The 24,048-nt window shown below is 38.6% G+C and overlaps 1 protein-coding gene across 6 annotated transcripts in view; it reads left to right on the top strand.

The window, feature by feature from the left end:
* Positions 1-2,163: 2,163 nt before the first annotated feature.
* LOC150096090 (kielin/chordin-like protein) overlaps positions 2,164-24,048 on the top strand; it is a 649,251-nt gene continuing 627,366 nt past the window's right edge. For all 6 annotated transcript variants that reach the window (XM_090408779.1, XM_090408780.1, XM_090408782.1 and 3 more), the window contains exon 1: positions 2,164-2,285. In XM_090408779.1, the coding sequence (XP_090264905.1) occupies positions 2,213-2,285 (73 nt within the window). In that variant the 5' untranslated portion in view covers positions 2,164-2,212. The remainder of the gene's footprint in view (positions 2,286-24,048) is intronic.

A 24,048-nucleotide genomic window follows, 5' to 3' on the forward strand; every position in this document is an offset into this window, starting at 1 on the left:
AAAAGAATGTAACTTGAATTAATAGACTGCATTTAATATGTAATCATTAAAAGCCTATTTTCAAAAATCATATTTTAAAATCGGTAATCAGTCCTTTTATTTGTAATTTATGAAGTGTGAGCAGATATTGTCGTTTCCCGTTGCTTTAAATCTTCTCCCATACTACTTCCAAATCCTCTTTTAAAAGCCTTCGTTTAAGTAAATTGAAACAATCTAGGAAAATTTCTAATCCCATTATCATCCCAATCATCCGTACATTGAATATGATTTATGAAGTGAACCTTCTCCATTAATACGCGGCATTTGTTCGTGAAGAGTTTAAATTTATTGTCCGTGTTGACAACGTCGACGACGGTTGAGCGATAAAATAAACAGAAGCCTTCTACAGGTATTAAAACACACAGCGAATTAAAACGATCAGTTACACGAACATTGAAAGTACATTTAATAAGGATTGGAAAAGCAAAGCTTCTTAAGAGATTACAGGAGATTTGGAACCCTTAACGGAGTCTTAAAAGTACGACATTTTACCGAAATAATAAGTATTTGCATACCCGTCAGGCATAAGAGCAATATGTCGATTACACAGCGCACACAAAAAAGAAAATAAATAATACATGAAACAGGATTTGTTGTTTTCTGGCGTGAAGCGCCTCTAGTAGAAACTGTATAAACTATTTCTTTACGATAATGTAGTTTTCAATATATTACTGATTTCTTTCTTTCTTTTGTTTTATTTTTATTTTTTTTAAGTGCCACCTATTGTAGTTAATTATAATGAAATATGGATTTGTTGTTTTCTGGCTTGTAATTTATGTAAACTACAAGCATTATCGTAAACTATTTCTTTACAATAATGTACTTTTCGATATATTACTTTTTTTTTTCTTTTAAGTACCATCTATTGTGGTTAATTATAATGAAATATTAGCATTATAGGCAAAATGCTGATATCAATTTCACTGTATTATGCAAAAAAAAAAAGTAAAAAGTAAGTAAAAATTCTGGACCCCTAATTTAAAGCGAATTTTTTAAGCATTATTTAAAGTATATATTTTAATTCAGTCGAAGCCTGATCCAGAAATATCTGGAGACCATTTTTGTACACCCACCCACCCACACACACACACACACGGAGAGAGAGAGAGACAAACACCACTTGGTCAGTCTCATCTTTCTCCTTTCTTCTTCCTTTTATCGACCGGAGATGATAATTACCAACGAAATGCAATCATTTTCCTAGGATTGGGCTCATCCCGTACTCCAAAAACCAGTTTATACTTGTCACCTAGCCTATTTCTTTATGCTTGCTACATGCAAGCTGCATTCAGCAGCTAGAATACTTATCGAAAATTTTATTAACTAATATAATTATATAAGATACTTTTGAAAAGTAATAAGTTTGAAAATTGTATTAATATAACATAATAATATATAAAGGTAATGATATGCCAGTATACCAATCTAAAATAAAATCAAAATGACAAAATTTCTAGCATTACTACTAATAACGCGATGTCATTACTTTATACTTAACTCTAAATGCTGTTCGTTTAAAAATTTCATCATAAAAAAACAAATAATTTCAATTTTATTTAATTTTAACAAAATTCAGTGTTAATCCATGCTAAGAGATGATTTTCATCGCCTGGTGTAACACAGTATATAGCTAGTAAAATCACATAACCCATTTAATCAATACATTACTTGTCAGTTGATTATGATTATTCTATTTTCTTTTTTATTTTTAATATTTTTTATTTATAGAAATTTTAATTTTTTTTCAATTTTTAAGCTGTTTAAATATTTTATTTTTAATTTTAAATTCGATTTCATGTTTGAAAAAAAAAACAAACGAACGAAATACTTCGATTTAAAATTAATTTATAATTTAAACTTAAGTCAGAAAGATTTTAAAAAAAATAATCTTGTAATGCATTTGAAACCAATACTTTTTTTTTTTTTTCATTCCCAAGAATGTCCCTATTAATGCGATGCTTATTTCCAGTAACCACTTGCTCTTCTGTCTTATATTTGCTGAAAACACCACCACTCGACACATGAGGTCGCTGCTGAATCACGTACCATCGAAGCCTTACGTCATCGGCATGTATGTTGTGTGTGTAGTTTCCTAGCTATAAAGGTTGTAACTGGCGAGAGGCTATCACCTTGATGGAGAGGAAAGAGACAAACAGAAAAGAGTAGAGCGCTGATGAGGAATAACTGTACGATGAACTACTCTCGGTTACTTGTTTTCTGCGCTGTGTTCATCTGTGCGGCAAGCCGTAAGTAAAACTTATTATCGTTCTATGAAAACAACAACAAAAACTTGAAAGTATTCGCTTGGTAGGTTTTTTTTTTTTTTGAATCTGTTGAAAATAACGAAATCAACGCATGTCAATTTTGTGCTTAAAATTTTAATCTACATTAAGTTTATGGCTAATTTAATTGATTATATTCAAAACTAGGCCAGATATTTTCTACTCTGTGCAAACTATAGCACGTGTTTTATTCGTCTAAACACGTGCTTACTTGCCGCGCGCTAAAATTCGTATATTTCAGGAGAAGCAAAATTATTTCACATGAAATAGACAACGTGAAAGAGAAAATGTTTCTTTCACTGACTGCGAACTTTATTTTATTTTATTTTTTTTTCTCGAGCTGAAACGCGCTGGTGAGCGCGTGCCATCGTGTACTCGAAAACTTGTGAGTTTCTCGAATTGGGAGTTTTATGAAAGATAAATATTTATGAATAAAGAAAAAAGAACAGTGCAGCTGTCATTTTTCACTTAATTCAGTTTTCGTTCGTTTTTTTAATGAATAATTTTTAGAAGCTTTTTTCCTATGGAGAAAATCACGTTATTTTCAATACAAAAGACAAAGAAATAGAGAAATCACGTGATTTCTCTATTTCTTTGTCTTTTGTATTGAATTCGGGTTTATCTGCGTATTATAAAGACATCTATTTTGTTATCCTGTATGGATCCATTCAGCATGCGATTTGTTGAATAAAATAGAATCAACTATAAATAAAACAGAAACCTTATCTAAATCTTAAATTTAAAATCTAACTGCTAGTAGTATCAATTACTATAATATTATTGCAAGTAAATAGTATAGTTGTGACATAATATTTCATATAGTGATGGGATACCGATGTTATTACAAATTGTAGTTCTTAAAAGAACAGGGAGATGGACTGAGTCCTTGAATCTTTATCCCGTCATCTGAATGAAGAAAATCTATGTGAATGGGGTATTATTGAGCTAAAAGCTCTGGTCATTGCTGGGTAACGGCAATAGCCGAGCCTCAGTTAAAACTTCGTTGGCTACAGCACTGCCATCCATTACCCTCCAGGGGTATTAATCACCGCATCTCACGGTCGATTAACCATAAATTGTAGTCCTTATAAGGACTGGCTTAAAGGGGCGAAGGCAAGAATGCTTTTCATATTCCCCGTTATCTGTAGAGGACAGTGTAGGAATAAGGTGTTATTGAGCTATTAAAGCTCTGATCATGGCAGGAGGGTAACAGCAATAGCCGAGCGTCAGTTAGAACTTCATTTGCTACAGCATTGCCCCATAAATTGTAGATTATTGACGAGTTTTAATATATTTTGCTTATATTCGAAACGAGTGGGTGTAGTTATATTTTATTAATATTATTTTCAATTTTATTAATAAATAAATAAATTATCAAAATGTCAAATTAAATTACTTTTCCACTTCTTTTATATACGTTCATACGTTCTTTGTATTGGGTTCATTAATATATATAGTTGTCTTAAACAAATTATGGTCCAATCAAATTTAATTTCTCATTTGAAATATTTTTACATAGCCTGAACCATCTGGAATCACGTTAAGTGGTCACATATGGCTTTCGGCACGATTCGGTCACTACCTTGGCGTAAAATACATCGACTTCCTTCTCTTGTTAAACAAATAAGAATTACAAGATCTCTCAACTTCTTAGCACACATCATTATCGTAAAATATTTGCACGTATTGCATGCTTTTAAGAAGCGAGGACAAAGACCTCACCCTAAGGGCCATCATTATGTCCGCAGACCTTCTACGGAAAGAATTAAGTGTGAATTATGAGGTAGAAGTAAAGGATAAACTTAGGTTGTCAAGTATGGTGTTGAAGGGTCTTCTAACCTTGCTAAGTTCAAGGGGGTTTGTGAGAATGCACCAGGGAGGAATATCTTTTAATGATTGTATTTGCTAGTCCTATACCGGATATACATATATAATCCAAAAATTTGCGTTTGATAGGGATTAGCCGTCTCATTTGATTCTTAGCAAGTGAAATAAAGATAATCAAATACACGCTTGTCCCCTTCAAAGCGTGCTTCTCTGCATAGCTGCAGACTTTTATTGTTACCGTAGTTTATATTTTTAGATTTTTATAGCTGCTCTGCATGTACTCACACGCATTGCTAATGCTAACTTAAAATCGACTTTCTCCACTATTAACACAAATTTGTTATTCTAAAAGATGCAATGCACCAGATCGCATGACCCTGACCGCAATCAGTCGCGCGAACATACTACTGGTAATGGAGGGTATGCTGCTGCTTACCAGGAAACCTTGCCAATTTTTAACAATGAAGTTTATATTTCAGCGTATTTAACAACAATGTGGAAGCGGCATTTTTTTTTTTCTTTTACTTGTAGACATACGCAGTGAATCATGCTGCAGCTTCATTAGATTTAGTCAATTTCACTTTGGACTCGTGTGTTGCTATTAGCAACTAGAAAAAAATTCAAAATAAAATGAAAGCAACAATCAGCCACTAATTGAAATGACATAAACAAACACTGATCGAAATCACTTTTCGAAATTGATCTAATCCTAAAACTCATTATTGACGTCCGGGTCGCCTAGTACAATCATTTAAATGCGAAAAGTACTGTGCAAGCGGTTTTATTTCCTGCTTGCCTCAGGCATAGGTGAAAAACCTCGCTTCACATAACCTTCTACAAAGTAGTTTTACGACCTCAACCAGACGCCCCATGGACCGCGGACTTGACTTTCATCCGCGGTGTGTGTGTGTGTGTGTGTGTGTGTGTGTGTGTGTGTGTGTGTGATCATAGCCTTTCACCAGAGTCCTGATTCACCGGTAGGCATTTGTTAGGAAGCAACGAACTGGCTTTCTGAATTTGACGGCTTGTGATAACTCTGGCAAAAGGTCTCCGTCCGCTACGAATGGTGTCTGAGCGTCCCTTACCATCCCCTCTCCCCCTCTGCTTAACATGTGTAATTGTACATAGGAATTTTAACTTCACTCTCCGCTGTGAATCGCATCATGGATAGCTTATTATAGCATTGCAATAAAATATTACAATGCTTTAAATACATTGTAATATTTTATTGTACGGATCTTTATAGAATTGTCTGACGATATCGCATCTATTATTTTAAAATTAATACGACTGCGCATGCTATTTTATTTGGTCTGGTTTCGATGCTAAATTGGCTGCAATAGTGAAATTGACTGTTTTTTTTTTCTTTTTATAATTGACTTTTTTTTAATTTTTTATTTCGTTTGTTATTGTTCTGAGAATTGAAGCTTTTTGCTTTGTGCAGTTGCCGATAACAACCACGCATGCGCTCCAAAATAAAATCGACTAAATCTAGTCCATGTAAAATCTCATAATTGTTATATTTTGGTGTGCATGTTTTGGGGTATAGGGGGGAAGGGGGACTACTGAATCCTCAATTTACCGACTAAGTCACTCTACATACTGCGCCATCTACCGCCAACTAATAGAAAATTTCCTTTTAATTGCGTGTGTTCTCTGGTCGATTTGCCTGTATGCGGGATGAAAATCCTGAGTTTCCGGACGGGAGAGAAAAAAAAAAAAACTGTTAACCTTGTATGAGGTTGGGATGACTTACAGAGACAAAGGAAAACGGCCATACAAGCGAAAAATTCCTTTACAACAGAAATCACAGATTGCCAAATTCTGGTACCTACCTAGCGCGATACTCACCACCCTACCAGAGGGCGCCTCGATAAAATTTGGTAACGTCATTGATATAGTCGAATATCGGTACAATATTTGGTTAAAGTAAGTTCAGGAATGTAGAAGTCCTACTAGAACACAAAACTCACCACCACCCACGTCTGTTTGCCTTCATAGAATAAGGCGAATACCCCCCCCCCCCCCTGCTGCGGAACGGTCTGCTTAAGTAGGAAAGTAAGCATGTCGCCTGCCTGCATGGGTGGGACGAGTCTTTTTGAGTTATGCGACTTCCGGTACAATAGCTAGTGAGAGGTGCATACTCAAAAACATGAATTAGTGTTGTGTTTTTCAGTATTGGTAGCAGGTTTTTCAGTAATTAATTTTTTTTTATGGAAAAAGTTTTTTTTTTTTGGGGGGGGGTATAACTATAGATATCTGTGTTAAAGATTGTCTCACCTGAATTTTTTATTTATTTATTTAATTCCAAAGGGTGTTCTAAATAATTCGCTTCCAACTACTGTATTAGGCTTCGTAACTTATACAATCAGTTCCATCGCATCCGTTTGATAAACCGGCTTCGTTCTATCACGTAAAGGACACAATACGACCCCGAAATGAGCAAGACTTCGATGCTCGCGCGTCCCTCCGGGGACAAATCAAAATCAGCGGTGCGCGAAAGATAAAATGCTAACCGAGGACATCATGGGAACGTTTTCCAATAAATCAGACGCTTTTCGAATCCCCTTTCCACCTCCCTAGGAGGATAAACTTATCAGTTAGAATGTGTCAAGAAGCATCAGGTTAAAAAAAATATATATATAAAAATAAGGCGACATATCCACGCTCTCCACTGTACTTGTTTATCCACATCCACGTCTCCACCATTAGAATGATCCTCTCTCCGGACTGGACGCAGTTAAAGGTGATGAAGAACCCCCCCATACATTAAACATGTGACAGTTTATTGTGTTCGCAGAGGCTCGGCAACAAAGCGAGTGACCATCGATCCCCCCCAACTGCCTCTTGGCGATAGCGGCATCAGCCGAGTGGAAAAGTTCGGGGTATAAAGTGGGCACAAGCGAAAAACTCTTTCTCCCCCCTGGCTTCCCCCTTAGTCGACACGACAAGGGAAATTAAGGAGTTTGTGCGAACATTGAGACGGAAGTCCTGTTTGTTTTCGTGTGTGTGTGTGTGTGTGTGTGTGTAGATGCGGGTGTGTTTTCGCTCGGAAACACGACTGTCACTAACGATTAATGTTGATAAGAAAATAGCAGTTACAAAGGGAAATAAAAGTTTTTTTTTTTTAAGTTTGTTTTAAAACCGATTAACTTTTATTTCTTGTAATGATACTAGAATCTGCAATCGATATATCGGCCCACTGTAAAGGCGGTATTTTGGTATTGCAGTTAGTTTTTTAGAAAAAAAAAACCCTCCAAAACTGCAGATAATACAGACTTTTTTTTTGTATGTTTTGAAGTTCATTTGACAGACGTTGTGGTAATAAAGAAACAATTGGCGCTATTCATGATCACATGTAGGTTTCGCGGTTGATTTCTGTCCCGATACGCGTGGTATCCGTATTAATTTCCATGGCAACCGCGTGAATTTCCATTTCTCATAATCAACAATACGATATTATCACGCTTACATGCTACCCGCGCGTGAATAACCATGGTAACTGAAGGAATCTAATGGCATAGTCAACAATGAGAGCTCTTATTACTTTTCACGTACCTATGGCGTCATGTCATTGTACATTTCTAAATGGCTAATGGAAATTAACGCTATGACGTCATCCAATATTTCACAAAATAAGTAAAATGCTACTAAAACAAACCTGGTGTAAAAGCTGTTTTTTTTTTTTTTTGGTTGTTTTAAATCTTAAGGACCTTTTTTAATTTAAAAGTTTTTATTTGGAATTTTGCCACACCTTCAGACATTGTAAGTGTTTGGCTTTCGTGTCAATAAAGGTAAAATTTAAGAGAGGGATTTCAAGTCGATGTAGCTGATTCATTCGCCTGGAAATGCTGTCAATGAACTTGCCATGAACAGCAGCTTGCTAGCGCGCCTCAAGTTTCCGACCGATCAGGTCCGGGAGTGTTTGCACGCGACATCACATGTGTACTCAAACCCCCTTCCTCTCATTTCCTCTACCTCCCCCCCCCCCCTTTCCAGGTTCCTTGTTCCGGTCAAGAACTTGAGGGTTACTCATACATTTTATTTTATTTTATTTTTTTATGTTTCTTCGTCTGTCATTTAATGCTTTGATATCTTCCGGAAGTGATGCCACACAATAGTGACGTCCATAGGCAGTATGACCTTTGCTTTATTAATCATATTTGGACACGACTAGCAGAAGACGATGACCGATGGTGCGCATGGACGTGCGACGGAGGATAAGTTGTTAAGAGTCGCCATCACATTTGATCATGTTCCTGTGACGTCATAGACGTGGGGCTATTTTTGAACTCAAAACATTAACTTCGGGTTCAACTGGCACCTTTTAAAAACAAGTATGGAAATGAACGTGTTTCTTTGGAGGGGGGAGGGATAATCCATTAAATTCTTTGTCAAATAAATCACTGAACCGAATCAAATATAAAAGCAAACGTCTTTCAACGGGGGTGGAGCGTGAGCCTCTTACGGGGAGGTACGGCACCATCTCAATCCCTTATAATTTTACCCGGGCTCAGGACTAACATAGCTGACGGGGTCCTAAGTATTCCTGACTGTAATCCGTGTGTGTTCACGGGACCGGTTTGCTTGTACTGGGGGACGAAAAACCCGAGTTTCTGGGTGGAAAAACCCCTACTTCGTCTATATCAATACTGACTGAGCTCTTCGTTTCTTAACACAGTCAAACCAGCCTTTGAACACACACTACAGATATAGAATACTATTGGGCGGCAACGAGAAACTACCTTGTTCTATAATAATTCCCTAGTAAAATAACATTGCTACCCCGTCAACCACTAAATTGAGGGGGAAATGCGCGCCACACACACACCATAACAGTAGCGGTCACAACAATAGTAGTAATTATTTAAATTAACATCATGAAATATCCACTACTAATTACAGGTAATCTCTTGTTTCGCCAATAGGTGGCTCATTTTTTTTTGCGTATCACTTAAATGTATTTTTTTATGAAGTATATACTTTTTAGAATGTATTTATTTGTTTTTTTTTTCAGGATAATAATTGAACGAATGTCGTATTGAAATTATTCAAAACAATAGTGTAGACCGCACTGTAAATTTGATTATCATATAAATCTAACGTCATATCCTCAAACAAACAAACATTCGTCTCGCGCCACCCCTCATGCATAATGTCTACAATCTATGCTCGTTTGTTTTTAATTTGAAGAAACCAAATTAAGAAAGAAAAAAAAAAAGATAATCCTTAACCCTTTGATTTCCTTATCAACAGCAATGATTATTTTTTACGGAAACCGCAACCGGATATAGCTACTCTAAGTACTTCCGGTTAGAAGTACATTATTATTAGAGTAGGATGATCAAGGAGAAAATCACGCAGAAAACAAACGGATTCGAGATTTCATATGTGCACCCAACATGTTACTTGTTGCTAGGTAACAGACTCGAGACTCTTTGGCATTTACTTGCAAGAACATAACATACGAAATACCCAAGATCAATCGATCCAGGAAGAAGGAATTAGCGCAACATTGCTCGGACGCCTTCTTACTAATATGTCTCTCTAACCCTCCCACTTATCCAGTGGTTGCCGAAAAGGATGAGGGGGGGAAAGGCCAAGATGAGAGTGGGGGGGGGGTGAGAGATGGAGACGTCCATCTTATTGCGATTATAGCCTTACACAATTTTCATTAGTTCATCCCATTTCTATTAGGCCTAGCTGGGATTTCTCATTACAGACCGTAAGAGTCTTTGATAATACGGCAGCTGGTAACCCCCCCCCCCCGCGTCCCGTCGTCGCCCTTCACTGGATGTATTAACTGCGCTAGATGTATTAATACGGAATCGTTGAGACAATCGCCTTTTGAAAGATGAAGTTTCCGGAGAAGCTCCGTAGATGAATTGCGGAAGTCGGGCATTGTGAGGCCGAGCAAGGTAAGTAGTGTTTGTCAGGACAAGCGTGCTTAAGTGGCTGAATTACGTGTCTGATGGGTGGGGGGGGGGGATGCAGACACAAGCAGCGTTCTGAGGTCTGGAATCGTTATAGCTAATTATTAGGAATTGAGGGGGGGGGGGGGAGCCGAAGTCTCGACGCTTTAGTAAATCTCAAATGATTGCTGACAGAATCGTTGAAGCATTTTGGAAAATGCTGATTACACCGTCTTCCGCTAGGGATTTGAGTGTTAGGGCAATCCGCGAAGTGCGCGTGTTGTTATCTGTTATCTACATTTAGTGTCCATCAGCGAAATTTAAATCTCTTCGGAAGTAGCGATTGGTCTAAAATTGAAATCGGGAGCGACCTTTTGGTCACAACGAATTAAGAGAGATGCTTAATCTCGCTATCAATGCGCAGAGTATACTTGCTAGATAACCCAGTCGAAAATGGATTTCTGTAATCCCAAATTGCTGTACTTTGCAATGTAATGTAATGTACATTTCAGCTGTTCGCTGTGATTGTTACGTCATTATTTTTTTTTATTTCTCATGCTTGTTGTGGATTTTTTTCTACTTGCGAGCGCGTGCTGTTGCAGAAGAAATTTACATTTGCGATTTTTTTTTTCTCACTGTTACGTCATCAGTTGGAGTACGCTACGTTATGCTGTTTGCTATTAATAACAATTCAAACTGTAGAAGCAATAGAAAACTGGAAAAAAACCGCTCTAAAACGTACTGTATTTCTTTTACTGTGCACAATACTGCATAAATATTTATTATTTAATGAATTCTAACTCTTTATTCAATAAATAATTCATCTCGTGTTTTAAACCGGGCAATTTTTATTCAATTGTGAAATCTTAAAGAAATATTTTCATACATATTTTTTGTTGCTGTTTTCCCTTTTTTTTTTTTTTTTTTTTTTGTTACTCGTTATCTTTAGTCGCTTCTTTTCTAAACAAAAGAAGACCAAAAGGAGGAGGGGAGAGAACAAGTTTGTCTTTTCGTCTAATCCTATCCTGTATTGTATTACGATGTTTTTAAGAGGAAGTGCTCGCTAGTCGTTTATCAGACTGGTTGTCCTTTTTTTTTCCCCCCCTGCTTCTTTTCAGGGATATATACGAGATAGAAAACTACATTTCACCCTTCCAGTAATTGATGATTGCTAGAAGTCGGAATTGGCTTTTTGAATGATAGCGTGTTTCTGTTGTAGATGTTTTCAGGGAGAGAATGAATGCTTACTATTTTCTTAAAAGATTCTTTAGAATATTGCTCTGCGAAATCTGCTGTTACTATAAAGAGAAACGTTTTTGTACACCCCCCTTTCTTCAAATACAAAACAAAGTGAAATAAAAACCGTCCACTTTCTTTCCATTCAACTCTTACTGCTTAAGAACAGTATTTTGTCATTTTTTTAAAAGTATTCGTAAAAACGTCTACTTATCTAAAGCCTGATTCCTTGTCCATTCTTGAAAGAGCATTCTTTATTCGTAAAAGACTGAAGAGTGAAAATAAACTGAAATCTCTTTCTTTCTCTCGCTTTCGCGATTTGTTGTCTAGTAAAACACACGCACACACACAAAAAAAAATCATCTTAAAGCAAATATAAAAGAGGAATTGTTTTGATGACAACCGTACTTTGGGTTCTGAATTCTCATCTACGTCTCGTAAAATATGCAGTTTTTTTTTTCCATATATATATATATATATTTATGAGATAATACATTGTTTTCTTCATGCTAGTTTTTGTTGCCCTCGTAATGCGCTAAATTTGTTCTTATAAACGCCGTCTGTATATCCAGATGTTCGCCTATTTCGTTCTTGATGACTCGGTGTTCCCGTGCCGCCAGGAAGAAGCGAGCAGAATCCGCTGTTGTCATTGAAACCAGAACGCACAGCTCTCCACATGCGTCTTAGGCAACTAACAAACAAACGAAACTATAGTATTATACAGACACTAACGTTTTCTTCATGGCAACGCTGTCATCTCCGTAGATAATTCGGTAGTATCCTGGTACAACCATCGTATGAAGAATTTTCCTGTCGGTAATCATTTCAAATACCTTCTTCGAGATTAAAGACCTTTCAGATTCAATATTTAGGCTTTCCATTCTTGTAAACTAAACTGCATTTCATTATATTAAACTGAAAGGTTTACTATTAGCTAAGGCAACAATCGACAAACTTCCTGGGCCATATACGGCTCTCGAGTCCATTTATTCTAATCAGTAAAATGTTTTCCCGTAATCCTAAAAGACGATTCGTCTGATATCTTTTGATAAACCACAGATTCAGGCAGGATTTTTTATAGACTAACTAGGGGGGGGGGATCCCCACCCGGCGCCCAATCTTCCGAGTTCCGGGATGGTAAGCCGGTTCTCCTTCAATTCTGATGACTCGAGACATGAGACAAACACATTGTTGTCTCATGAAGGCAAACACATTGTTGGACGTTTCAAAACAATGAAGAGACAAAAAACGTTTCAAATTTCGGCTTATCTTTTTATGTATATAGAATATATAATAAATCATCGACAGAAGGCTAATAAGAATTTGTCCACTTCAGTGGAACCATAAAAGCAGCTATGGCATGGTATCGTATCCTTTACCAAAATAAAGAGCCAGGTTATGTACACTATATTGAAATAAGTATTAGGACACCCATATTTTAGAAGTAAACACTGTGTATATTTTTGTCCACACACGTGGCCTATACTGGTATATTAAAGCAAAAATGAAGGAGTCGACTTTTAAATGTTGGGAGAGTTCCAAAAAAAAAAAAAAAAAAAAAGGTGTTATGATACCTGTCGACATTAGTGGTCTACAGCTCGTGATACTGTTAAAAACACTACATCCGAAACTGAACCTAATGAATGATAATGTGGAGGTGATAACCTCCTGCCAAGAAGCGCACGGAGGGCTTAACAAGGAACTAAAAGACGGTTCGGTGTACAAAAAATCAAATGAGGAGTTCCATCCTAAAAAAGCTCAACATAATAGGACCCTACATAAACATCTCAACGGTTCTTAGTTTGTATAAAAGGACATATACACATAAACCAATCAAGAGCAGACTACACTGGTTTAAAGATCATCGTAAGTGGTTCACGGATCGTTGGAAGTCTGTTATATCGAACAAATCATGCTACATCTTTTCCGACCAGAATGGTCTGTCTGAGTGAAAAAGATATCGGAACGTATCAATCAAACTGAAGTTTGATGGGCGACACGGACCTTTGTATGTAATGTACAAGAAGAAGAGATCTATTTATGGTTCAACACGATAGTGCACACTGTACCACAGCTGATACCCAGGGGCACGCTGGCCATATGTGCAATGTGTGCGACGCACACAGACGCCAGAATAGTAAAGGCGCCAAAGAGGAAATACTAAAAAAAAAAAACGTTTTTTTTAAGTGTTTTTTTTTTTTTATTGGGGGGGGGGGTGGCGGATAGGGCGCCAACTAAAGTTTGCACACAGGCGCCGGACACTACTGGTGCGCCTCTGCTGATACCCATGGGTTTGATGGTCTCTATGTTCGGCCTTTTAGGACGAACTGGGACAGATCAGCATGGCCAAGTATAGGTAGACTGCACTAAACAATAATGCTCCAAGGTACCTGATTGATATGATCACAAACTAGTGGTAAAGTAAAGCCCACATACACGTCATCAAAATATAGTGCTGTTCCAATACTTATCTTTATCTTCGGAATACCGCACAAATAAAATAGCACTTGTTTTTTTTTAAGCTTTTGGGAGTTTTTCAAAATTGACAATTCCATCTTGACAAGAAGTGGCTTATTCGCGTGCCACATGCGCATTTTAATCCTACTATAATGCAATGCGCATGCGCCAATGGTCCCTGTCTTCTGCCAAGATGGGCGCGTGCACACCTGAAATGAGCAAACCGTGTGTTTATGCTATTTTCTAAAACGGCTGTTTGCTGGTTGCAGTTTTACTTTGAAAAAGGGAATTAGCAAGCAACGAAAGAGGCGAAAGACAAATTAACCCGAATTCATAATAATTAAATGCTAATGCCAGAAATTCATTAACTGTAAACTGTTGCTCGTGCGGGGTTACTTTAGTTAATGAGGGCATAGCGTGCGTCTGTAGCAACGCTTCTCTATAAAGGGACTAACTTGGGATTATAATTTGAGAACATGATTAATTAGGTACTCCACTCCATACTTGCTCACGCCATCGATAAGTCCTAGTGAGTACTCTTTTTTTTTTTTCTTTCTTTCTTCAGAAGTGCAGAAAACCGAAGGCAAAACCCAGTTCATCAGTTCCACCTTTTTTAACGAATTAATTAAAAGATTATGTCTTAATACTGTGAATTATCGTGGATTTCTCTTTATGACGTGACGTATTCAGTGTTTTGCTATTTCATGACGTGTAAACAAATGAACATCGTCGTCATTAAGCTTTTAATAACTTTCAATGATCAGAACTCGGCTATTTACTGTTTAATTTTTTTATAGATCTCATATATATTTAAACATATAAATACATTTATAAACTTGATGCATATATAACAAATAATTAAATCTTTTTTTTATTTGAAAAATTAATGAAAGTAAAATTAAATTTTTGGGAAATTGTAATACACCTAAAAATATTATTAATATTAATAAATTTAAACTTACAAATTCAGAAAGCAATTGAATTGGAATTCCAGATTGGATGGATCAATCGACCCTGAGATGCGGTGATTGATTTTATATGAGATGCCCATACATACATATAGGGTAACGGATGGCAATGCTGAACCAATGAAGCTTAACTGAGGTTCGGCTGTTGCTGTTATCCTGGGTAAATGAGTTCGCTCTCTTAGGTTTTGACCTAAGGGAGCACTTTGAGTTACCGGGGAAAGTGTTCTCCGGCACGGCCCGCTGAGGGGTACGTGCCGGTGAATTATGAATTATTTTCTTCGGAATGAGCGGTTCTGCTCGGTACTCGAGGTTCACTGAGTAGAACCAACGCTGAGATTTGGACGGTCTTTCGCCCACGAATGAGTGGCCTAGAGATCGTCCGATATATTTTTGAGATATCACCTTTACTTACACATTACGGTGATTGATTTTATATGAGATGCCCATATAGGGTAACGGATGGCAATGCTGAACCAGTGAAGTTTAACTGAGGTTCGGCTGTTGCTGTTATCCTGGGTTAATGAGTTTGCTCTCTTAGGTTTTGACCTAAGGGAGCACTTTGAGTTACCGGGGAAAGTGTTCTCCGTCGCGGCCCGCTGAGGGGTACGTGCCGGTGAATTATTTTCTTCGGAATGAGCGGTTCTGCTCGGTACTCGAGTTTCACTGAGTAGAACCAACGCTGAGATTTGGACGGTCTTTCGCCCACGAATGAGTGGCCTAGAGATCGTCCGATATTTTTGAGATATCACCTTTACTTACACATTACGGTGATTGATTTTATATGAGATGCCCATGTAGGGTAACGGATGGCAATGCTGAACCAATGAAGTTTAACTGAGGTTCGGCTGTTGCTGTTATCCTGGGTTAATGAGTTCGCTCTAGGTTTTGACCTAAGGGAGCACTTTGAATTACCGGGGAAAGTGTTCTCCGTCGCGGCCCGCTGAGGGGTACGTGCCGGTGAATTATTTTCTTCGGAATGAGCGGTTCTGCTCGGTACTCGAGTTTCACTGAGTAGAACCAACGCTGAGATTTGGACGGTCTTTCGCCCACGAATGAGTGGCCTAGAGATCGTCCGATATTTTTGAGATATCACCTTTACTTACACATACGGTGATTGATTCATTAATGCCCTTGGGGGTAACGGATGGCAACAATGCAATGCTGTACCAATGAAGTTTAACTGAGGTTCAGCTGTTGCTGTTACCCCCTTGGGCGACGAGTTTTTGAGTTCGCTCTCTTAAGGTTTTTGCCTTAAGGGAGCACTTTGAGTCTCCGGGGAGGGTGTTCTCCGGCACGGCCCGCTGAGGGGCTGTGTCGGTGAATTATTTTCCTCGGAATTTGAGCGGTTCTGCTCAGTGGTCGGGGAGCCCGTCACTGAGTGGAACCAACGCTGAGATTAGGACGGTCTTTCGCCCACTATGGAGTGGCCTAGAGATCGTCCGTATTTTTGAGATTTCACCTTTACTTACATAGTCGGTGATTGATTTTATTTTATATGAGATGCCCATATAGGGTAACGGATGGCAATGCTGAACCAATGAAGCTTAACTGAGGTTCGGCTGTTGCTGTTATCCTGGGTAAATGAGTTCGCTCTCTTAGGTTTTGACCTAAGGGAGCACTTTGAGTTACCGGGGAAAGTGTTCTCCGTCGCGGCCCGCTGAGGGGTACGTGCCGGTGAATTATTTTCTTCGGAATGAGCGGTTCTGCTCGGTACTCGAGGTTCACTGAGTAGAACCAACGCTGAGATTTGGACGATCTTTCGCCCACGAATGAGTGGCCTAGAGATCGTCCGATATTTTTGAGATATCACCTTTACTTACACATTACGGTGATTGATTTTATATGAGATGCCCATACATATACATATACATGTAGGGTAACGGATGGCAATGCTGAACCAATGAAGTTTAACTGAGGTTCGGCTGTTGCTGTTATCCTGGGTAAATGAGTTCGCTCTCTTAGGTTTTGCCCTAAGGGAGCAATTGAGTTACCGAGGAAAGTGTTCTCCGGCACCGCCCGCTGAGGGGTACTTGCCAGTGAATTAAATTATTTTCTTCGGAATGAGCGGTTCTACTCGGTAGTCGAGTTTCACTGAGTAGAACCAACGCTGAGATTTGGACGGTCTTTCGCCCACGAATGAGTGGCCTAGAGATCGTCCGATATTTTTGAGATATCACCTTTACTTACACATACGGTGATTGATTTTATATGAGATGCCCATATAGGGTAACGGATGGCAATGCTGAACCAATGAAGTTTAACTGAGGTTCGGCTGTTGCTGTTATCCTGGGTAAATGAGTTTGCTCTCTTAGGTTTTGCCCTAAGGGAGCACTTTGAGTCTCCGGGGAAAGTGTTCTCCGGCGCGGCCCGCTGAGGGGCTTTGTCGGTGAATTATTTTCCTCGGAATTTGAGCGGTTCTGCTCAGTGGTCGGGGAGCCCGTCACTGAGTGGAACCAACGCTGAGATTAGGACGGTGTTTCGCCCACTATGGAGTGGCTTAGGGATCGTCCGTATTTTTGAGATTTCACCTTTATTTACTTACATAGTCGGTGATTGATTCATTCAATCCAATACCATTGGAGGGTAACGGATGGCAATGCCGTAGCCAATGAAGTTCTAACTGAGGCTCCGCTATTGCTGTTACCCTCCTGCCATGATCAGAGCCTTAATTGCTCAATAACACCTTATCCCTACACAGTCCTCTACAGATAACGGGGAATATGAAAAGCATTCTTGCTTCGCCCCTTTAAGCCAGTCCTTATAAGGACTATAAGCAATTGAATTAAAAATTGATTCATTCAATCCAATACACTTGGTGGGTAATAGATGGCAATGCTGTAGCCAATGAAGTTTTAACTGAGGCTCGGCTGTTGCTGTTACCCCATTGGACGCAGAGATTCGAGAGTTTTGAGTTCGCTCTCTTAAGGTTTTTGCCTTACGGGAGCAATTTGAGTCTCCGAAGAAAGTATTCTCCGGCACTGCCCGCTGAGGGGCTTTGTCGGTGAATGATTTTCTTCGGAATATGAGCGGTTCTGCTCGGTGGTGGTGTGTGGGTGGAAGGCCATCATTGAGTGGAGCCACCGCTGAGATGGACGGTCTTTCGCCCACGATTAAGTGGCCTAGGGATCGTCCGAATTTTTAGAGTTGGCTTTTACTTACACATCGCCAATGAAGTTTTAACTGAGGCTCGGCTATTGCTGTTACCCTCCTGCAATGATTAGAGCTTTAATAGCTCAATAACACCTTATCCCTACACTGTCCTCTACAGATAACGGGGAAGATGAAAAGTATTCTTGCTTCGCCCCTTTAAGCCAGTCCTTATAAGGACTAAAGAAAAGCAATTGAATCAGTCAGACAATCCACTGTCTTCAACCCAACTAACCGTATCCCTGAAGAAATCATGGACCTAATCAGAGCAAAAAATAAAGCCAGGAAGGGATACCAGAGCCCCACAAGATAAAAAAGTATTGAACAATCTAAACAGGCAGGTCCGAGAAGCTCTTCAGAAACACAGAAACCATCAATGGGAAACCAAATTGGCTAACATCAATACTGAAGATCATTCTGTATGGAAATTCTTAAGAGCAATCCGCACCAAAAAAGCAACTCATACCCCCCTATCCAAACCAAGAAAGGGACAGTTCACAAAGATGAAGAGAAAGCCGAAACACTAGTAGATAACCTAGAATCTCAGTGCAACCCATCGTATACTAATTTAAATATCAACCTTATGTACAAGATTCATCGTCATGTTAGGTCAACCTTAAAACAGAACACTGTCAACTCAGAACAAATCACTCCTACAAATCCAACAGATATGATAAATATCATCTCCCATCTAAACAATAAAAAAGCTCCAGGACCGGATGGCATAACTAACAGAATAGTAAAACTACTTCCAAGAAAGGCCATAGTCCATCTCGTCAACATTACAAATGCCATCTTTAGATTCCAGCATTTCCCTTCTACATGGAAAATAGCCACAATCATACCACTGAAGAAGCCAGGAAAAAATGCTCACCTTCCTGAAAGCTACAGACCCATAAGCCTATTATCCAGCCTCGGAAAGGTAACAGAGAAAGTGGTCTTCTCAAGATTCCAAGCAGAAACAGATAAGTAAGAATTTTGCCTAACGAACAGTTCGGCTTCCGTAGGGCCCATAGTACAGCCCAACAAATGCACCGGCTGGTAGAAATCATTACTAAAGGTTTCAACTGGAAACTCAATACAGCTGCCATCTTCATCGACGCAGAGAAGGCGTTTGATAAAGTATGGCATCAAGGTCTTCTCTACAAACTGATAAAATTTAATTTTCCAGTCAGGCTAATAAAGGTAATACATTCTTACCTGAAAGACAGATACATGCAGGTCAGGGTAGGCGAAATGGTTTCGACCAGACGCAGGATCTCGGCAGGCGTACCTCAAGGATCTCTTCTGGCACCTCTGCTGTTTTCAATCTATGTAGCAGATATCCCTCTGAACCCAAGAACAACATTCACTGTATTATATGCAGATGATACTGCACTGATGGCAAGATCACTGAGCCCAAAACTGGCAACTAAAAGACTACAAAATAGCATACACACTTTAGAAAAGTGGATGGCAGACTGAAGGATCCAAGTTAACCCCCAGAAAAGCTCAGCCATACTGTTTACTAGAAAGAAAATCCATACCATGGAGGATATTTATTTATTGGGAGTAAAGATTCCATGGCAGACTGAAGTTAAATATCTTGGAGTGATTCTTGATAGTAAACTCCTATTCAACAAACATATTAGTTACATTACCTCAAAGACATCCAACGTCTTAGCACAGCTCTACCCTATGATCAACAGACAAAGTAAACTGGACATGCAAACAAAAATAACAATTTACAAGATGGTAATTCGACCGGTTATCATTTACGCATCCCCAGCTTGGAGCCACACCGCAAATTCAAACATTCTAAAACTTCAGAGATTACAGAATAAGTGCCTGAGGATGATTTTGGATGCCCCCTGGTTCATAAGAAACACCCAGATCCATAGAGAAGTTAATATCCCTTATATTTCTTCCTTTCTCATAAATCTAGCTGAGAAGTTCTTTACCAAGGCAAGTAACCATCCAAACCCGTTAATCAAGGAAGCCTCGGAATATAATGAAGAAGAAATCAACAAATATAAAACACCAAAATCTATTTTAAGTTCAGCTGAACGCAACTAACTTCACTGCCCTCAATGTGCTAGCATATAGCTCGCAAACACTCCATCCAAAGTTCTTCCATTACAAGACAGAGGGGAATATGAAAAGCAATTTTGCTTCACCCATCTAGCCAGAAATGTTAAATGTTAATGTTAATTAATATATATATATATATATATTAAACTGTCCTTCGCCCCTTTAAGCTAGTCCTTTTAAAGACTTTAATCGGAGATACTGGTATGAACTAAATCGACCGTGAGATGCGGTGATTAATTAATACCCTTGGAGGGTAATGGATGGCAATGCTGTAGCCAATGAAGTTCTAACTGAGGCTCGGCTATTGCTGTTACCCTCTTGCCATGATCAGAGATTTAATAGCTCAAGAACACCTTATCCCTACACTGTCCTCTACAGATAACGGAGAATATGAAAAGCATTCTTGCTTCGCCCCTTTAAGCCAGTCCTTATAAGGACTAAGAATCGGAGATACTGGATTCGAACTCACATCTTTCCTTCTGCTGGTACGGTTTATACTGACTGAACTAAGGAGCCACATTCTTAATTTTTTGAATGTGGTGCTAATGAGAATTCTCAAATTCTCATTAGCATAGAAAGTTCCATTAAGCTTGTACATAACTCGCTGTTTTATTTGCGTTGTTTTTTGAATTTGTCCTTGTACTGAATAATATTCCTCGATGTATCACCTTATTCCCAGCATTGTTAACTGAAATGTTTTTAAAGTCATAGCAATTCATTCGTACATTGTTTCCGTATGTTTCTCTGTTCACATTTGTAGAACATGAAAACAAACAAAAAAAAAACGTTGGGTGTTTTAAGGGATTTTTTAGTTTTCTGTAGCTATCCGAAATATTTGGCTAAATTCCAGAATGCTTTGTTTTGGGAACGAAAATATGCTTTGCTTGTAGCCAAGTTAAAGGAAGACCAAACACGAAACATGCCAAAACTATTTGCAATTCTCTTCAAATATTTTTTAAAGTTTTGTGCTTCTTCTATTGAATATCATGCGTCGTTTACTAAGAATGCAATTTTTTTTTTTAATTTTTCTTAGGACTTGCATGAGTGATCCTATAATTTCAGTTGTCTTTCATGGCTAAGGCGAATTTAATTGGGATCTACAGCTTTGTCAATGAGACTATCGTTTCCTCGAACTTCTCATTGATTGAACGATTATTTAAAGATGCCCTATTAACACGTGACTTGTAAGATTCTCAGGATAATCACACCCACGTTTGCAGTTTTTCTGAAAATTCCCCTTAAGGTGTATTACAACACTTAAGGGATTTCCCATACTAGCAAACACGATTTCGTGGAATAATTATGTCGCGACAGTTACATATTATAAGGAATTTTAAAAACACTTGCATCATACGAAATAAATTAAAAAAAATCGAAACCTAACGGAAACAAGAATCAGATATTCAACTTTTTTTTTTTTTTAACTGTTGTTTTCTGTCGTAGGATAAAGATATAGCAGACGTGTCAATTAAGTATGTCAAAAAGACATACTTAATCCCTCACTAAGAGGGTTCAACCAGTCCTAAGGGACGGTCGAGGAACGGGGGGGGGGGAACCGCATACGAATAAATAAATAAAAATTTGGGTTTTAATCAGATAATTTTTTTGTTTTGTTTAATGTTAACAAAATAAAAAAAAATAGTTACGATGTATACATTGCTAAAAGATTACTTGAGTTTAATTGTAGTGTTAATGATAATACAAGACGGAATTAAGACACATACTTTTTTTTTTCTGATTGTGTCCCATCGTTTCTTTACATGTTCGTGTTTCGGGAAAGCAAGCGAAATAGCCGCCCTCCCCCCTCGGAAGGAGAGAGAGAGAGAGAGAGAGAGAGAGAGATGATAGAAAATTTCAGATAGCATTTAAACAGCCTTCTTTTTACTACCACCTTGGTTTGTATTTAGCGCATTTAACCCACAGGACGAAATATAATTTTGCTTGAGACGGAAGTGAAGTCATTGGTGACGTAACGTTGGTTTGGTTAGGTCTCTAAAAAAAAAACAGGTTTTAAGTCTCAGTAGCTGAAGATGATAGGTGTTATATGTGTTAATCCTCTAAGGAGGATAAAAATGAAGTGGAATACGCCAGACAACCCTCAACAACATATTTTCTGCACCCTTTTATTCTCCATCTCCGGGATTCAACGATTAAACTTCTTTCTAATTTAAACAAAGTTCGAAAATCTTCTGAATTTTCTCTCTCGTAAATGCAGCTGGCATCGGATTGATCAATCCTCTCCCGTTTGCAACGTAGCGGAAGAGATTAAAAGGTCAAACGGGGTAGAAAAGAATACAGCAGTAGCCCAATCTAATTAGCGGAAGAAGGGGCTGATTATTCGGCGTTGTTAGCACTAACCCGGATAACTAATGGACGTTCGGCTTTTGCTGACAGGTGCGTACGATGGGAGAAGCGTTTAAGGCGAGCACTTTACAAATGGGGGGGGGGGGGGAATAAGGATCGTTCGTTTGTGGGGGACCCCGCGATGAGAATTTAAATGAGTGCCTCCACCAAATGGACCCAGAAGTCAATGGTTCGAACAAGTGTGTTGTTTTCTGCCTTGTTCCTAGTGAACCTTATCCGTCAGATACTGCGGTGGGTCGTGTCTTAATTACAGGGGATCTTGTCCGTCGACTGTTGTACGAGGAGTGTTCGGTATCCTTTGCGATCGTACGGCTACTAGACATTTGCATCGATTGTCGGGCAAAGGTCTCGTTAGTATTCGCTCTGTTCTTTGCATTTTGGAGCGAACTCTCCGTAGGCTTATCCGGCAAGTTCACAAAAGGTCGAATGGTTAATTATCCGGATGTCCGGGATCGTTCGATCTATCATGTCGGTTGTGTACGGCCGTCTCCAGAGGCCTTCAGGTACGAAGAGAATTAATCAAAACCGATGTCGAGCATCTACCTGAGTTTCGGTTTGGTGTTTCTCCATTTTTTTTTTTTTTTTTTTTTTAATTTTTGTGTTTTTCTTTTTTAGCCGTTTTAGGTGCAGCAACTTCCGGTTGACTTTGGTGGTCAGATGCACCCGCGGGGGGGGGGGGGGGGTTCGCGGTAAGGATGGAAATCGCCTACTCGATTACGATTCATTCTTGAGAAAACGACGTCACTGACTGGTTTTGTGCTCGTGCCGACGGTTCTTTTCTCAGAGAGATAGAAGGGGAAAAGAGCCTACCCACTTTTCCGTGTATTTTACTTGATCTTTGACCTAAGGTAAAGATGCGGGTTTCAGGAAATGAGATAACCCAGCATTTGTTTAACCTGTCTCCGAATGCTGATGGCGTTTCGTCAAGAATGACAAAACATCCGGAATTCTGGTTAATTTATTCTCTCTTTCTACGTATATTCCTTACGCAGAAAGATAAAATCATCGCTCACTACATCCCACATGTTGATTTGCATCCATTCTTACGTATTTTAAGAAAAGAGTGTTGTCAGAGAAGGGATTGAGGCGTTTCAAACACACCCAACCCTCCTTCTCTTAAATCCTCTAATAGCAGAAAAATTTAAGATAGGAACTAGCATTTAAAGAATTTTTTTTGTTTTCTCTTTTTTTAAAAAAAAAAAACAAGTATGAATTCATCCTAGTGAATTGCGATGAAAAGATATTCCTTGCTGAGACGGCGTTCTAGTTTTTTTTTTTTTTTTTTTTTTTTTTGCTCATAGCAATACGTTCGTTTATCTTTCAGCAAGTTTTAGAATAATTATCGCAATATATTTAATGTAAAATGTATTAAGAAATGTAAATATTTTAGCAGTTGGTATTATTAAATTATTGAAATATGTAAAAAAAAAGTATTACGAGATCATATCTCGAATACAAACAATAATAATAAGATTTAATCACACTGTATACACCTGTTGTTTAGCCAAATACATTTAATGGCGTTCGTCGCCATTTATATCTGTATTTCAGTCGGTTTTGACGATGTCTTTTGGTTGGAAAAATCCCGGTTTTCGAATGCCGTCTAAAGAGGAGAAGAACATTGAGTGATTTTCATGTGAAGGTGAGTTAGCTGGTTTCATACGAAGGCGGTGTGTGGGGGGGGGGGAGGTTCCTCCAGAAACTCCGGTTTTTCTTTTTTACAAAATGGGTGAACCGGCCAGTGTG

The sequence above is a fragment of the Typopeltis vanoorti genome, chromosome 19, assembly GCF_054136105.1.
Source record: "Typopeltis vanoorti isolate ZY-2024b chromosome 19, IOZ_Tvanoo_1.0, whole genome shotgun sequence".
NCBI classification, from domain to species: Eukaryota; Metazoa; Arthropoda; class Arachnida; order Uropygi; family Thelyphonidae; genus Typopeltis; species Typopeltis vanoorti.